The 18,280-nt window shown below is 41.0% G+C and overlaps 1 protein-coding gene across 1 annotated transcript in view; it reads left to right on the forward strand.

Moving 5' to 3' along the window:
- APBB1IP (amyloid beta precursor protein binding family B member 1 interacting protein) overlaps nucleotides 1–18,280 on the forward strand; it is a 68,913-nt gene that overhangs the window by 25,321 nt on the left and 25,312 nt on the right. Inside the window, exons 7-9 of the mRNA XM_014589122.2 lie at nucleotides 5,482–5,568; nucleotides 8,104–8,247; nucleotides 16,231–16,341. Coding sequence (XP_014444608.1) covers nucleotides 5,482–5,568; nucleotides 8,104–8,247; nucleotides 16,231–16,341 — 342 coding nt within the window. The remainder of the gene's footprint in view (nucleotides 1–5,481; nucleotides 5,569–8,103; nucleotides 8,248–16,230; nucleotides 16,342–18,280) is intronic.

The following is an 18,280-nucleotide window of genomic DNA, read 5'->3' on the forward strand; positions in this document are numbered from 1 at the left end:
TTGAGGGAGAGACACAGAAAGAGAAAGTGAGACATCACCCCCCAGATTGGGGGATGATTGGCCACGCCACAACCCCTTCTCCTCCATTCTCTTCCTAAGACTTTGGGAATGCATGCGCACACTCCAGGTTTCAAGCCACCAGGTCTGGAACTCTAACCATGGTCAACATGTAGGAGTCCAGCACCATAACCACGGTGCCACCTAGTGGCCCCGTCCTGTTCCTTTTCATTCAGAATCCGAAACATACCCGTCTGTGTTGCCTAGTCCTCCTCTCTCCTGTCCCCATTTCGGTTGAGCTCTATTAATCCAAAATTGCTGATGCACAGCTGGTTATTTATGCTTCCTGTTTGAAAGATGCTCTTTTCTTGTTCAGAGTTGTTGCTTCTCGATGTTGGGATAACTGAAGGGAACACTGAGAAAACATATCGTTATTGAGATTTCCTCCTGCAAATAATCTACACACATGAAAAGCATTCTCCTTGATATTGGAAAATGCTTTCTTCGAGTCCAGTGTACAAGGATGTCACTGAGAAGCCTTGGCCTTTTCCTACTCTGACCCAAGTTGTTTTATGAAAGTCTAAGAATGTTAAAGATGGGAAAGGTCCTCAGAGTCAACCTGACACCCCTTCATTTGAGAGATAAATAAAAATAATAATAAGTCCCATATCACCAAAGGCAAAATTAGGGAACTCCACAGCAGCTTCCTCATGGGAAAGTGCTTTTTCCCTTGTACTGTGACATTTTCTGGGATCTTCCTTAGATTGTGTGGTGGCCTATTGATGATAAAGTTATTAAATATTATGGTTCATGCTAAATATCAAACACTAAAAGTGAAAAAGGTTTTGCCTTTCATTTGGGGTTTTTGGGGTTTTTGTTTTTGTTTTTGTTTTGTTTTACATTTTTGCCATAGAGTGCATATGCTCACTGGAGAGAGATAGAGATAGAGAGAAAGAAAGTGAGAAATCACACCCCCTCCCCTGGAGGGATGGCCATGCCACAAGACCTTCTCCTCCATTCTGCTCTCAAAATTTTGGGCACACATGCCCCCATCATGATTTTCAAGCCACAGAGTCCAAGACTTGAACCATGGTCAGCCATGTGGGAGTCCAGAACCTTAACCACCACACCACCGCTGGTCCCAAAGTGCAAAGCTTTTAGCCATAAGTCCCTTCAGTACCATGCTTAATGCCTGTGTTAGTGAAGGTACTATCTAAACTGCTATAACAAAGAGAATCCCTCAGTCAGTGACACCATCAAGCTAGAGAATCATCTTTCCCACACATAATGGTCCAGACATAGGCGGGTAAACCCAGTAGAATGGCTTTGCTATCCTCAACATATGTCTTCCATCTCTGGGTCCAAGACAGTGTTCCCACCTGGCCATTTTGCCATCCATGGGAAAAGAAGGAAGCCAGGGGAACGCACAACAGGACTTCTGCTTACAACGCCTTCGTGGAAGCTAGTTACATGGTGACATGGAGCTATAAGAGACGCTAAGAGATGCCATGTCTATCTGAATAACCACATGCACAGCTAAAATTGAGGAGTTACATGCAACATCACCACTTTGGACAACTTTTCCAAGAGGCACCTTTTGCATAATCTATAAAAATAACATCCATGGGGCCAGCAGATGGTATGGAAGTTAAGGCAGCTAGACCCCACATGGCCAACTATACACTTGGAAGGCTTGAAAAATACACTAGGCATGTGTGCATGTATGCCCAAAATCCTCATAGAAGAGTGAAGGAGAAGGGACTATGGCATGGCCATCTCCCCCGAAGAGTACTTTCTCACTTTCCCTCCCTTTCTCTCCCCCCACATCTCTCTACAGAGAGCACATGAGCCTTACAGCAAACTATATAATAATAACAGTAGTAATAATGCCCAGGAGCTGAACAACTTAGCTATGCAATGGTATAACTAAGGAGAGGAGAATGGGTATTAGTAGGCATCTGTAGTTTGTTGTGGTATGTAATGAATTAGTGCATTACCCTAACTGTATGATATATGTTATAATTTTTATATATGTTATAAATTTTTGTAAAGTAAGCATGCCCCTGTAATACCACCCACATCAAGATACAGAACATCAGGGACCAGCAGATGGCATAAGGATTACATCACTGGATTCCCACATAGTTGACAGTGGTTCTAGTCCCAGACCCACTGATTTAAAACTCATACGGGTGCGTGTGCATGTGTGCCCAAAATCCCAAGAGGAGACTAGAGGCATGCCATCTGCTGTAGGGGGTGATTTCTGTCTCTCCTGTCTCTCCGGTGAGTGCATGTGCCCTATCTCAAACATCTCTCTCAAAAAAAAAAAAAAGATACAGAACATTGACCCAGCCTTTGTGGCACAGTATGTGGTGTACCCAATTTGGTGACAAAGAAAAAAATGGTCAAAGGACCAACAGTTGGCATAATGGCTATGTCTCTGGACTCCCATGTAGTCTACAGCAGTTCGAGTCCCAGACCCATTGGCTTACACTCATGCCAGGCACGTGTCTCTCTATGTCTTTCTGGCGAGCACACGTGCCCTACAGCAAAATCTCTTCCAAAAAAATAAAAAAATAAAAAATAAAAACAAGGTCAAGCTAGCATATTGTTCAAATAATCACAGGTCTAAAAAAATGTTTCCAGTCACCCCTTCATGAAGTCAAAACGGTATGAAATTAGTTTAAAAGGTATTTTCAGGCAGTTTAGTCTATTTCCAACATTTTATTGTTTTCAAAAACCCAGTTGCAGCTCTAATGCCTGCTTTGCCTTTGGATCTGCAGTCTAGGTTTCTTCCATCTTCATCTGCATTTGCGTATCTCACAGTGGTGTGCTCCAACGAGGCTGTCGTGATTTACTCTGCTGCCTAGAGCATGCCCTACACTGTGTGAGTGGACAGGCTGAGGTTTGGGCTTCATTCTTGCAGGGAAAACTGGTTTACAGAAGTAGACATCATGAGAGAAATACTCTCTGCAGAACGTGAGGATATGAGGGAGATTCGGAAGCCATGTTCATAATGAAGGGTATTGTTCATCATACATCCAGCCTACTGAGCACTGTGTTTATTCCTTCCATCTCCATGCCTGCAAAAGCTGCTGGTGCTTGACCCCTGGTTCCCGGTCTCTAGAACAGGAATCTCTTCCTGGAAGCAGCAGTGTGAAGGCCAGTGGCATCAGGCTGTTGGTATACACACACCTCACTCTCCAGTCCTTTAACATAAATCCTACACTTTAGGGCTGTCTGTCAAACAAGCAAAATGGGCTAAGAATGAAATAGAGATAAAAAAGAAAGAAAAAGTTCTCACAAATGGCCCCAAAGGCTTAAAGACAAATAAAAACTGTCTGCAGTACATCTGAATGACCTAAAAAATAAGTGGCAAGGAAAAATTTTAGCCAATTTGTTGTTTCTGCTTTATTTCTAATCAGATTGTATTTAACCCAATCATATGCCCTTTATGAGACTTCATTTAGACTGGAGAGGCTCAGGAACAAGGTGATCCAGGGTGTAGAGACCGTAGGAAAGAGACTGGACTTTATTCTGAGGCTGGCAGGAGCCATTAAAGCCACCTGGGTTGGGGAAGGTCACTGCGGCCACACAGTAGAGAATGGATAAGACAGAAAACTGCCATGCAGTGGGGAGGTGGCTACAAAAGCCAGAAAGAGGAAAGAGGAGATGAGGATGGACTAGAGGGCTCCGGGAGACCAGTAAGGGGGAGAATTTACAGAGTATGGCAGCCAGCTGGATGCCAAAACTTGCCCTATATTAAGGGTCTTTCTTCTGTGATTGCAAAGTGAAACTTCTGGAGATAAGAATACTGATAGGAACTGATATCTCAATTCTTATTTTTCTTTTTTTAATGATAGGAAGTGTACGTCTATGTTAGAGAGAGAGACCCTCAAGAGGGTATAGCCATGCACTTAGATGTGCACCCAGCACGTTAACACTTCAATTCCTTTTTTTTGTAAAGAATTATTTCATTTAACTTTTTTTTTTTTTTTAATTTGACCAAAGAGGGACAGAGTGAGAGAGACAGAGGGAAAGCAAGAAAGCAAGTCGCCAGGTCCAGGACTCAAACCATGGTCAGCCATGTGGGAGTCCAGCGCCCTTAACTACCACGTCGCATGCCGGCCCCTCTTATTTTTTTTTAAGAATTATTTTAATTTGAATCAGCAGATGGCATAGCAGTGACATCACTGGACTCCTACATGGCCAACCATGGTTCTAGTCCTGGACCCAGTGACTTGAAAATCATGCCAGGCACATGTGTGTGCATGCCTGAAATCCTGGGAAAAGAATGGAGGAGAAGGGATTGTGACATGGCCAATCCCCCTGAGGTGTGATTTTTCACTTTCCTTCTCATTATCTCTGTCTCTTTCTCTCCAACAAGTGCACACACCCTAAGGCAAAAAACCTCTTAAAAGAAGAAGAATCATTTTCATTTTATTTTAGTTAACAACAGAGAGAGAAAGGAAAAATGAGAAAACAAGCTGCCAGTTCCGGGACTGGCATGTGGGAGTCGAGCATCTTAACCACCACGCCACCTGCCAGTCCCCTAACACCTCAGTTCTTAAGGAGTCAGACCTAAGAACTTATTTTTATCAGAGTTTGTAACAAAAGCCACTTTTTATCAAATGAAATAATAAACTGATGATCCAGAGGAACATTGGTAGAAACAATAAAAGATTACATTTATTTCTTACTATCTACCATGTGCTAGACTAAGGGCTTTGCTTCTGTTATCGTTTTTTTTTTTTTAAGAGAATTTTGCTACAGGATGCGATGTGTGTGCTCTCTGGAGACACAGAGAAAGACAGAGAGACAGAAAGTGAGAAATCACCCCCAGAGGCCTAGCCATGCTGCAATCCCGTCTCCTCCACTCTCCTCTTGGGATTTTTGGCACGCACACAGACATGCACACTCATACGCATGCATGCCCACACTCACGGGTTCATGACTCAAGTTGCAGTCAACTACATGGAAGTCCAGGGATGTAACCCATATGCCATCTGCTGGTCCTTCTCCACACCGTCTTAAGGCTCAATAAAACCATGTTCCTGAGCTCCCAACCTACTGCTGAACTGGCATCTCTGGAATGAGAATCTGCATTCCAGTATGCTTCCTGTGAGTTTCATGCACACTGAAGTTTGAGAACCAAGTGCGCTAGACAGAAAGCTAGAAATTAGGGGCTAGGTGGTGGCACAGGGGTAATGAGGACATGGACTTTATTAAACCTTGTCTCTTTTGCTAATGATTTCTAGCTTGTGTTTCCTCACCGACTGTGCCCTTTGGAATGGAGGGGAATTTGCTTCTGCCGCAGTGATGCAGTCGTCTACACTCGGGAAGGTCTGGATGGTCACTGACACTGTGCCAGGCCCCTTGTTTATTTCACACTGGTCCACCTCCTCCAGCAAACTCAGAGGTCCTGTGCGGTTACTAGCACGGCAGTGAACGGTTACTGACCTGATTTTTTTCCATCTTCTTCAGAATTTCTACTTAGATAACAAAGGAAAACGAGAAGGCAAGGAAACCACTGAGAAAATGAATGCTAAGAACAAAGAATCCTTACTTGAGGTAAGCTTGATTTTGCAGTGGAAGGAAAGAGAAGAATGCTCGCCTATCTGTTCTTAAATTATTTGCTTCTAAGAACAGTGAGAAGTTCTGAAACACACAGTGAAATGTTAACTTGGGGTTTTAAAATCAAATTATTACTAAATTATAGCACAGTGCCTGGGCTTGTAGTCCCAGCTGCTTAGGAGGCTGAGGCAAGAGGATCCCAACATAACAAGACCCTGTCTAAAATAAATAAATAAATAAATAAATGAGTGAAGGAATGAATAAACTTAAGAATCTTCATAAAACTCATCTCCTAACATCCCATGTTTCTTTACAAAAGTGCTCCACAAAAGATAGACATAAGGGTTTAAGACGAAGAAGGGATTGTGGTGTGACCATCCCAATGTGGGGCTGCTTCCACTTTCTCTCCAATTTTCTCTCTCTCTCTTTAGCAAGTACACATGCCCTCTAGCAAATAAATAAACAAAATTCGAATTGGAGGCTTTGTTCCCAGAAAGTGAGCAGACGTGAATGCCAGCTCACAGGTTGCAGAGGGACATGTTAAAACTCCAACCAGGTTTTCCTTCTCCCGATAGCGTGTTGTCCTTTCCTTGAGTTAGTAGATTTTGAACTTCTCTAGCAAAATCACAAGATTTGTTGATGCTTAGACACGCATTCTTACCTGGAGCCAATTTGCTGACGCTGAAGAGCACCCTCCTGCGTTGGCCAAGGTCCTCACATTTCTAGCCCTACCGGGCTGCAGCAGCCTCACCAAGTGAGCAGGAACCAGGATGAACCAGGACCTTGCTGCCACTCCAGGGCCCTGAGCACCTGGTACAGTTTCTGGTTCCCGGGACCGTGAGCGTAGTGGGCATTTCTCAGAGAGGCCCCAGAGCGGGAATGGAAATGTTATTTCTGCACTTACCAAACAAGACTCTAGGTTGGGCTGGGGCAGGTAAGGCACTCATCTCCCTAGCAGCAAAGAAAGACAGGATACTGAGCATGCCTATTGGAGATGAAGGCTGAAAGACATGGAAGGGGAATGAATATTTTGCCAAGGCAGCCGTGTGTTCCAATAATGCTCAGAAAGTGGGGACTGACAGGTAGCACAGTGGTTGAGGCACTGGACTGTTACATGAGTGACTCTATTTCAAGTCCCGGACCTGGCAGCTTGTTTTCTCACTTTCTCTCTCTTTCTCTCTTTCTCTCTCTCTCTCTCTTTCTCTCTCTCTCTCTCTCTCTCATCATCTTAAAAAATAATAATAATAAATTAAATTAAATAATTATTTAAAAATAATATTGCTTAGAAATCGGTTGTCTGTAAACTGGGAATGGTAATGCATTTATTTATGTGGTTGTCTGGATGGTCCTTGTCCTAGGACTTACAGTGTTTTACAGCTGGGTATGAAAGCAGATATGAAGCATGCTATGCTATGAAAAATCTGCAATCTTGTTTGGGCCAAAATCTGATAGAATTGAAGAGATTATTGACAGGAGAATTAATACAGGCTATATCAGGGAAAAATTGGGAGAAATGTTGCCCAAAAGGTTTTCCAGCTCTGCTGCATATCAGTTTAGCTGGATGATGCAAAACTAAGTTATTTTGCATTTATAGGACTAAAGAAAAGCTGTTGAGAGTTACAAAAAGAAAGCAAAATATAAGTTTGAGTATTTGAACTGAAAAAAAGTAGAATCATATTTAATTTTATTCTACCACTTTATAAAATAAATTTATTATGAATTACATAATTCTATGCAATTTTTTGAGAGGTTTTTGCTATAGGGCACGTGTGCTCGCCAGACAGACAGAGACAGAGAGACAGAAAGTGAGAAATCACCACCCAGGGGGGATGGCCATGACGCAATCCCTTCTCCTCCATTCTCTCGGGATCTTGGGCACACATGCACACGCGCCCGGCGTGAGTTTTAAGCCACCGGGTCCGGGACATGAACCGCAGTCGACTACATGGGAGTTCAGTGACATAGCCATTACGCTAACTGCTGGTCCCTGCAAATTTAAAGTGTGAAAATCTATACCTGGAAAATGTTCTTTTTTTTCCTTATATTGCCTTCTTCATTCTTTGAAAACAGGGCCATCCTGAGAATAAAATATTAATATATTTTATGCAAAACATTCTATATTACATTTTTTCTGTTTACCAGCAATGAAATAGTATTTTTTTTTCACTTACCAGGAAAGTAATAATTACTCTCTGCTCCAATTTGTAGTAACAAGGCTAGCCTTTCTTAAGTGCTCGCTCTTGTAACATACAAGATTGCACTCACAACCTCTCTTATGAAGTTGGGCTATCATCATGCTGTTTTTATAAGTAGGAGACTGAGGTTGAATTGGCCCACAGTCACAGAGCTAGGTAATCTAGAAGCCTCCACTCTCACACTCTCAACCACTGTGTTATTCTTCCTCCCTTTTGGCAGATGGCAAAGATAAACATATGCATTCAATCAGAATTGTAAATAAAATCAACCATTAGTCCACAGGCCAATTTGCAAGTTTATTTAAATGTGAACAATAATGTATGTTTTATCTTTCAGGAAAGTTTCTGTGGGACATCTATTATTGTACCAGAACTTGAAGGAGCTCTTTACTTAAAAGAAGATGGAAAGAAATCCTGGAAAAGGCGCTATTTTCTTTTACGGGCTTCTGGAATTTACTATGTACCCAAAGGAAAGACTAAGGTCAGAAAGAAAAGAAACACGAATATGAAAAATACAAAAAACACTTTAGCAATAAAGCAGTTCATGAATGTGAACTGAAAAAATGCCCAGATGGGCAATCCACATACACTCTCTGGTGCTGTGGGACCCCACGGGACAACATCTGTACAGATGTGGATCCCATGGGACCAAAATACTGAAATTATTTTGAGTTTTTCCATAGCTCTCTCAAAAGTAAAAGAATTTAAGCTATTTTAAAGTTGTTTTTAAAATTATGGTAGACAGACTTTTCCGGAGATTATTGTTACTGTATGTAAGTACTGGGTTGTCAGGAAAGTTGTGACGTGTTTTTGCAACAGGTGGCGGTAGTTCGCTTGTGGAAGTACTAGAGTCATTCACATCTATGGTATTGCTATATCATTTGACAGCTGACAGTTCTAGCTTCATTCTAAAATAAAAAAATTAGGCGATTTGATTGAGTTTGGGAGATTTTACAAGTTGAAGATGGAAGACCAAACTGCATTTTCGCCATACTTCACTGTTTTACTTCTGTAAAGAGAAGAATGCACGTCAAGCTTATGAAAAGTTGCATGAAATTTACAGAGACAATGCTCTATGAGAACATCAGTGCCAATGGTTGATAATGACAAAAGAAAGGCACTGATCGAGTCAAATCCATAGCACACAGCACGAGAGATGGCAGAAACATTGAGCATCGTCATGCAAGCAAGCGCTCACGACCGCCGAGGAAGCTGGGATACATAAGCAAGCTCCATGTTTGCGTTCCTCGGGAACTCAAAGAAGTTCATCTGCCATGCATGTGAACATCGGCGATATGCTTATTAAGCGTGAAGAAAAGATCCTCTTTCGAAGTGACTGACGACTGGTGAGGAGAAGCGGATTGTTTACAGCAATGTGGTGGACACGCCGTCTTGGTTCTGGCATGGTGATTCACTCAAATGACATCAAAAGCAGACATTCGTCAGAGGAAGCTTATGCTCTCAACGTGGTGGGGTTTCAGAAGTGTCATGTTTTCCGAGCTCCTACCAAGGACCCAAACTATTGATTCAAATGTGTACTGTGGGCAATTGGACAGTTTTGAACAAATCTATAATCCGGTAAGGCCCAGAACTCGTTGATCGTAAAGGAGTTGTGTTACATCATGACAGCGTGAGACCACACGCAAGTCTGCTCCCCTGTCAAATATCACTGGCGCTGACTGGACTGTGTTCCCACACCCACCACACTCGCCTGACCTCGCGCCGTCAGACGTCCACTTGTTTCGTTCTCTTCGAACTCTTTGCACATAACGTTCAGTTCAGAAGAGGCTGTAAATCAGCACTCCGTTCATTTTTTTTAACCAATAAAAAAAGGTCCTTTTATGAACAAAGAATTATGAAGCTCACTGAAAGATGGCAAAAGGTTATTGAACAAAACCGATGATACATCATTGATTGATCTTTGTTCTTTATATACATAAACGACCTTTGAAAAACGGAAGAAACACATGACTTTTCCAACAACCCAATACTTTTTATTCCTTTATTTACTCTCTCAACCTATAGTTTTTATAATAAAACTTCTTTTATCTGGAATCAGAGAGGCATTAGAAGCCTTAACAAGATTTTTTTTCTTTTTAAATGTATTATTTCTTTTATAAGAGAGAGAGTGAGAACCCACGACAAGGTCTTGATGCCACGATCCAACCCAGCCTCAGCCAGCCCCTACGCATGGGCGTGTGTGTGCCTGATATAGTCAGGAGGGCTCCCGACTTGAACTGGGAACCTTCCCATCTGGGTCAGCAGAGCATCCTGTTTTGCCACTGTACCACCTCCTGCCCCTTGCCAAGATTTTCATTGACATTTTAGCCCATATGCTTGAACATTCCAGTTGTTCTTTGAGGTATACTGTATACATTTCCCTGCCTAATTTAGCAGAGTATTTTAGACCTTGCTTAACTTTTATTTGGTGACTTGGAATTATTGCCTCAAATCTACAAGCATATGATATTTCTTTGAAATGTAATTTTTTTAAGTTTATTTATCTTATTTGCGATAGCATGTGTATGCACAAGAGAGAGAAAAATGCCGCCACCAGGGTTTTGTCACACCACCATTCCCTCCCTACAGCCATTAAGCTCTTTAGGATCTTGGGCACCCATACATAGGACCAGTGTGTTTCGCGTCAACCAGGAACCTGAACCAGTGGTCAGCCACATGGCTTCCAGCACTGCAGTTCCACACACTGCCACCTGTGCCACCGAGGCTGTGCCTGACGTGTAATTTTAACTCTCATTCTAACCATTCGCTTTTTCTCAGGCCTTTCTTAAAAGGTCAAGATATTTCCATCTTTTGTCCACCCTTAATAAACTTTAGAATGGGACCAACAGGTTGTGTGGTAGTTAAAGCACTGGATTCCCACATGGCAGATCATAATTCAAGTCCCAGGCCTCACAGCTTGAAAAAAACCACAACAAATAAATGGGTTAATTAATTAATTAATTAATTTGTAAACGATTTTGAATCTATCTCTTATCTATATCTGGAGAAGTCAAAGCATTTTGCCTTCAATTCCAAATCCAGGACACCACCAAATAGCATACCTATGGATTGCAGGCTTCCTCTGATAAGGTTTATGCCCGTGATCTAGGCGGCTGAGGCTGGGGATGGATTGCAGCAAGACCCTACTGGGGATGCTGTCTCTTTGTCTGTTTTTTTTTTAAAGGTTTATTTTATTTATTTATTCGTCCATTTTAATTTGACCAGAGAGAGACACAGAGAGAGAGGTAAATTAAGAAAGCAAGCCACCAGGTCCAGGACTCGAACCATGGTCAGCCATGTGGGAATGTCCAGAGCCTGAACCACCACGCCACCTGCTGGCCCCTCTTTGCCTGTTTTTGTTATGAAATAAATAAATTTTTGGGCCAGCAGTTGGTGTAATGGCTATGTCGCTGGACTCCCATGTAGTTGACCACAACTTGAGTCCCGGACCCAGTGGCTTAAACTCACGCCGGGCGCATGTGCGTGCATGCTCAAGATCCCGAGAGGAGAATGGAGGAGAAGGGATTGCAGTGTGGCCATCCCCACTGGGGGATGATTTCTCACTTGCTGTCTCTCTGTCTCTCTCTGTCTTTCTGGCAAGCGCACACACCCTATAGCAAAAAACTCTCAAAAAATATAAATAAATAAATTTTTAAAATTTTAAGCTTAAATACCTCTCTCTCATTAAAAAAACAAAAATTAAAAGGGCTCACATTAAAGTGTGACAAAGATACCCTCTCTCACTGCTCCCATTAGTATTGGGCTGCAGAAAATAACCAATAAGTCAAAGGAAAGAATAAATAGTATAATTATAGGAAAAGGAGGCAAAAACTACTGTTATCCACAGTTGACATGATTCTCAATGCAATACTCTAAGACACTCAACTGAAAAACTTTTAGGACCAAATAAATTGTTTTCCTTTACACAAACAATATGCCAATTAAATACATAATGCTGAATATTTCATGCTTAATAGTATTTTTTTAAATGCAAAACATCTAGGACCTGATAGAACCCATCCTATGGAAAAATTGCAAAAATCTAAAAATAAACTTAGTAAGAAATGTTCAAGACTTAAATAACATAAAATATAAAGTTTAATACAGGAAGTGAAGTACAACTGAATAATTATAAATGTGCCATGTTACCAGATGCAAAGATATTTTTTCCAAAATATTTTATAAATTCGATGCAATCCCAGTAAGAAAATTCAATAGGATTCTTTTTACTTGAAGGTCACAGACTGATTCTAAACTTCATCAGAAAGACACACCATTCCAAATTATAACCTCCCCCAAAAATTATGTAAAACATTGAGGTAGAATTCCCCCTTCCAGATGTCAGAATGTTAGATTAAAAAGAGTACAGCTGGGGGACCCGCTGAAGGAGATGGTTATGTTGTTGGACTCCCCCGTAGTCAATTACTGTTCCCGTCCCAGGCCTGGCAGCTTTATACTCATGCCAGTTGCGTACCCAAAATCCCAAGAGGAGATTGGAAGAGAAGGGATTGCAGCATGGCCATCTCCCCCCCACACACCCACTCAGTGTGTGTGTGTGAGAGAGGTGACTTCTTGCTTTCTGTCTCTCTGTCTCCCTCTGTCTCTCAGGCGAGCTCATGCACCCTGTAGCAAAAATCTTTAAAAAAAAAAAAACAAAAAAGTACAGCTGGGACCGGTAGATGGCATAATGGTTATGTCACTGGAATCCCACCTAGTCAACTTCAGTTTGAGTCCCAGAACCAGCAACTTAAAACTCATGCCGTGAGTTTTAAAACTTGTGCCCAAGATCCTGAGAGGAAAATGGAGAAGATACTGTATGGCCATACCCCCCTGGGGGGTGATTTCTCGCTTTCTGTCTCTTTGTCTCTCTCTATATAGCACAATCTCTCTCTAAAAAAAAAAAAAAAAGTACAGCTAGAAAAAAAATTCAGTAGTAGAGAGTCATCTAATGTAAGGGAAAATTTTAATTAGGATTTTATAGCCGTGGGCAGAGAATTTGGTATTCAATAAATTAGCATTGAAAACAATAGTTGTGAATTTCATTCTCCATGCCAAATTAAATCTTAGATCGATTAAGACATGTTTTCAAAAGAAGTCCAGGAGGGGCAGTCCTCAAAAATTTCATGGAAAACGCATATTACAAAAATCTTTGCTTGGATTTCTACTGTTTTTGCACCAGAAGAAACTTGTACTCAAATTCCATTCTTCCATGAACTTTTTGAAGCCCTCTCATATAAAATTCCAAAAAGAAAATATAGGTTTGTATTTTCGTAATTTGGGGGTGAGGAAAGTTTTTATTCTTACTTAAGAATATAAGTAAGAGTACAGCTCTGTGGTCTGGTGGTTAAAGCAGCCAGATCCCACATGACTTACCCCTTAATTTGAGTCCCAGACCCTGCAGCTTGAGAAACATACCAGGTGCATATGGCTGCATATCCAAAATCCCGAAAGTAAGGAGGAATAGAGGAGAAGGGATTGCAGCTCGATCTTGCTTTATGGGGAGTGCTTTCTCACTTTCTCTCTCTCTCTCTGGCAAGTACATGTACCCAAGTACATCTAGCAAAAAAATTAAAAAATAAAAATCATTATAACAATAAAAACTGACAGATTTGACTATATAAAATTGTTTTTAATTCCATATGGCCAAAGATACCAAACAGAAGTCAAAAACAAGCTACAGAATCAAAGAGCATATATGTGTCATGTATAGCCAAACGTGAGTATCCATAAAATATAAAGACTTCAACAAATCAATAAGAAAAAGACAAACACACCTGGAGAAAAATGGCCAAGTTTATTAGGTGGGAATTCACAGAAAAAGACATATCAGTAGTCACTGAATACGTAAAAGTCACTCGTCTTACTAGTAATCAAGGAACATACACTAATCGGTGAGTTCTTTCCTCGATGGGATTGAGCAAACAAACAGTATTGTTAATACCCCAATTCCGAGGACCCTGGTTAAGAAAAAAGGGCATTCATGTGTGGGAGGTTAGGATATAAATGGTTACTGACAATTTGGGGGACAATTTAGCAAAAATCTATGCAACAAATGTAAAAGGAGAGACCCTTTTTCAATGGCAACTCAACATTTGGCGATCTGTCCCACAGAAATATTCACTCAGGTGAAAGAATCACAGGATTCTTTCTGTAGTAGCAAAATACTAAATAACCTCTCCTCATCTAAATGGTTCAATAAATCGTTACACCCATTCGCAACGGTACCTTGAACGTCGTACATCCATCAGTGTGCCCTGAGTTGGACCCCAAGATACAGGGTTAAGGAAAACAACAAATTTTGGAACAATATTTATAGTAAAATCTCATTCATGTTTGAAAATTGTATATGTCTAAATACATGAATGGATAGACAACAAATGAGTGTGTTTACACATACACATGGATTTAAATGTTTACCCAAGAACATTTGGAAGAACACTGCTAAACTAGTAGGTCGTCGGGAAAATCATGACATATTTTTCTATGCTTTTCTATGCAAAAATGCGACGGGACTTTCCTGACGACCCAATGTTAACCACAGTACCTCTGCAGTGGAATAACAGAACGGGGTGGTGAAGGAAGAGGGGTATTTTATGTTATCTATTTTTTAAACTGATGAATACGTACGATGAATATGCAGTATTTTTGTTATTAAACATTTTTTAAACTGTGACAATCCAGGAGAAAATATCTTAAATGACAAAAACGAACAACCCTGTAGAAAACAATAACTGTGCCCTAAGGTGGAACAGCTCTGCCCTTTATTCGTTAACTACATAAGGAATAATAAAATGGAAAAGAAAAAAATTCAAAGAGCAATGGAGCAAATTTACAAGTGAAGTGTAACCAAATCCATAGATTAGAGGTTGCAGTCTTTACAACACATATTACCCATGGAGGAGAGGGCTCCGTTCCCATGGTAACACTGCAGCAGTAAAAGAGAAAGCCCAAAAGAAATCCTTTTTCCAGGAAGAAGTGCATGAAGTGTGTGTTAATTTACTGAGCATCAGATTTACCTCTCGTTTATCCTGAGGGCGGCTTTTTTTTGTTTTCATGCTCAACCATAAAAATCCATTCCCGACTTAGAATGGCAAGAGCCCAAATGAAATTTCTGACTAGATGGGCACCCGTCCTGGCAATCTATAACAACATCCCCCAGACCAGTTGGTTCTGATGCTGGGAGTCCAAGGGCCGCGCAGGAACAGCAGCGTGATGTTCCCTCCCTTTCAGAGCCTGTAGCACACGGTCCTGCCTTGCTTCCTCTCATTCTCCTCTTAAACTATAGGCTTAGGTCATCCTCATGGCCTGGCTAAGGACAGATCCCACATGGCTGACCACAGGTCATGACCTGGCCCCAGGGGCTTGAAAAACATGCCAGTTTTGGGGAGCCAGCAGGTGGAGTGGAGGTTAAGGTGCTGGACATTCCCACGTGGCCAACCACAGTTCGAGTTCTGGACCTGGTGGCTTGCTGTCTCACTTTCCCTCTCTCTCTCTCTCTCTCTCTCTCTCTCTCGTGTGTGTGTGATCAAATTAAAATAAATGAGTGAATAAATAAAATTAAAAAAATAAATAATTCTTAAAAAAAAAAAAAAAATGCCAGGCATGTATGTGTGCCCCAAATCCAACTGGATAAGGAAACGGCAGAGAAGGTTTTGTAGCGTGACAACACCTCGTCATGGGGCTTTTCTCCCTCTCCCTCTCTCCTTCTGTTTCTCTCTCTCTCTCTCTCTGGAGAGCACATGCACCCTCTGGCAAATTAAGAAAAACAAAAAAAATGCAGGCTTGGCTTTGAGAAAACTATATATAGTAGATATTTATATAAATTGCCTAAAATTGATACTTTTTCTACTGAAATGCAGTCCTTGTGCTATCAAGAACAACCTTGGAAAATTACTGTCATCTCAGTTGAGATCTTTTTCCCTCTCTTTCAGACATCTCGAGATCTGGCATGTTTCATACAGTTTGAAAATGTCAACATTTACTATGGGATTCAGTGTAAAATGAAATACAAAGCACCCTCTCTCTCTCTCTCTCTCTCTCTCTCTCTCGTGTGTGTGTGATCAAATTAAAATAAATGAGTGAATAAATAAAATTAAATAAATAAATAATTCTTAAAAAAAAAAAAAATGCCAGGCATGTATGTGTGCCCCAAATCCAACTGGATAAGGAAACGGCAGAGAAGGTTTTGTAGCGTGACAACACCTCGTCATGGGGCTTTTCTCCCTCTCCCTCTCTCCTTCTGTTTCTCTCTCTCTCTCTCTCTGGAGAGCACATGCACCCTCTGGCAAATTAAGAAAAACAAAAAAAATGCAGGCTTGGCTTTGAGAAAACTATATATAGTAGATATTTATATAAATTGCCTAAAATTGATACTTTTTCTACTGAAATGCAGTCCTTGTGCTATCAAGAACAACCTTGGAAAATTACTGTCATCTCAGTTGAGATCTTTTTCCCTCTCTTTCAGACATCTCGAGATCTGGCATGTTTCATACAGTTTGAAAATGTCAACATTTACTATGGGATTCAGTGTAAAATGAAATACAAAGCACCCACTGACTACTGCTTTGTTTTAAAGGTAAGAAGTCCTTAATTTACATTTGTAAGCATAGGAGTTGATATTTTCTTTTAAGGGAACAAATGGTAAATGTTACATAATTGACCACAAGTGTGACATAGATTTGGTTTTTAAACCAAATAGAGAAAAGGGAAACCCTTGGACCAGTTGAAGTCATTTCCCGCAGTGCCAGCTATCTGGGTCTAAAACTTTAAAGTGAATCTGTCTGCGTTCTTCATCATTCTGAAAACAAAAGTTCCACAACTCAAACAAATTAATTTACCGTTTTTTTTTTTTCAGTAAAATTGAGAAACGCTTTTAGTTCTTTATTAGACTCATTTCACTGTAAGATGTTTTTAGGAATTAGTGGGTGCCAGACGGTGGTGCTGAGGTAAAGTGCAATGCTGCAGGAGGTACTTGGGAAGGTTCTCAGTTTGAGTCTGGAAACCTCCCTGAGCACCATGGGCACATGCTTGCCCACGATCTGCTGGCTGAAGGCTGGGGCGGATCACAGTGCCGAGACCCTGTTGGAAATGTGCTCTCTTTCTTTCTCTCTCTTTCACTCATGGAAGAAATTAACTAAATGAACATTTCAAAAATAAATTAGGGAACCAGCAGTTAGCATAATGGCTATGTCGCTGGATTCCCACGTAGTCGACCATGGTTCACGTCCCGGACCCGGTGGCTTAGAATTCACACTGGGGGCATGTGCATGCGTGCCCAAGATCCCAAGAGGAAAATGGAGGAGAAGGGATTGCGGCGTGACCATACCCCCGGGGGGTGATTTCTCGCTTTCTGTCCCTCTATCTCTCTCTGTCTGGCGAGTGCACGCGCCCAATAGCGAAAAAAAACTCTCAGAAAAAAATATATTAGAAACTTGCCAAGATCTCCTAGGAAAAAATAAAGATAATAGGGGTCCAGTAAGTGGCGTGGTGTTTAAGGCGCTGGACTCTCATATTGCCAACTGCAGTTCAAGTACCAGAGCTGGTGGCTTGCTCTCTCACGTTCTCTCTCTCTTTAGTGACTATATGTTCTGTTCCCTGTAACAAATTTTAAAATTATAGCAGGGGCCTGGCAAGTGGTGTGGTAGTTAAGGTGCTGGACACCCACATGGCTGACTGTGGTTCGAGTCCTGAACCTGGGGGCTTGCTTTCTCACTCTCCTTCTTTCTCTCTGGTTGAATTGAAGGAAAAGAAGAAATAAATAAAATTGAATAATAATTATTTAAAAAAATAAAAATAATAACAACAAATAAGATTAAATAAATAATTCTTCAAAGAAAACAAAGGAAAAAATTTAAAGAAAACACATGGACCAGCCCATGACATGATGATTAAGGTAGCTAGATCCCACATAGCTGGCTACACAGTTCAATTTCTGTACTCAGCAGCTTGAGAAACATGCTAGGTACATGTATGTACATGCCTAAAATCCCAAAAGGAGAAGATGGAGGAGAAGGAATTGTGGCATGACCCTTCCCCATGGGGGGATGGATTCTCATTTTCCCTGAATCTCTTTCCATCTGTCTTTTTCTAGCAAGCGCATACACCCTTAGGCAAAATTTTTAAAAAATTACTGAGTTGGGAAATTTTTTAAGGTCTGTATTGCCAAGACAATGTGTATCATCAAACGTTGATAGATTTTTTATACTTTTTAAATTAGAACCTCAGATGAGTGAGCCCAGTAGTTAGGCTGTTCTTATAACCACATATATAACATGCCGAGTCTTTCTGCATGTCTCCAGGGTGTTGGGTATAGGACTGTGGCGTATTTTTGTTTGTGTTCATTCTTAGTCAAATACAATAATTAGGCCAAATCCATCCTATATAATAATTTTGACTCCTGGTACCATCACTGTTGGTATTATAATCATCAGATAATAATTGGGTGAAATCAGCAGCCTCAGTGAGGACTCATTTAGACATCTTCGTCCCCTTTTTCATTACTGAGCATCCACTTT

This window comes from Tupaia chinensis, unplaced genomic scaffold (genome assembly GCF_000334495.1).
Source record: "Tupaia chinensis unplaced genomic scaffold, TupChi_1.0 Scaffold000001_1, whole genome shotgun sequence".
Classification (NCBI taxonomy): Eukaryota; Metazoa; Chordata; class Mammalia; order Scandentia; family Tupaiidae; genus Tupaia; species Tupaia belangeri.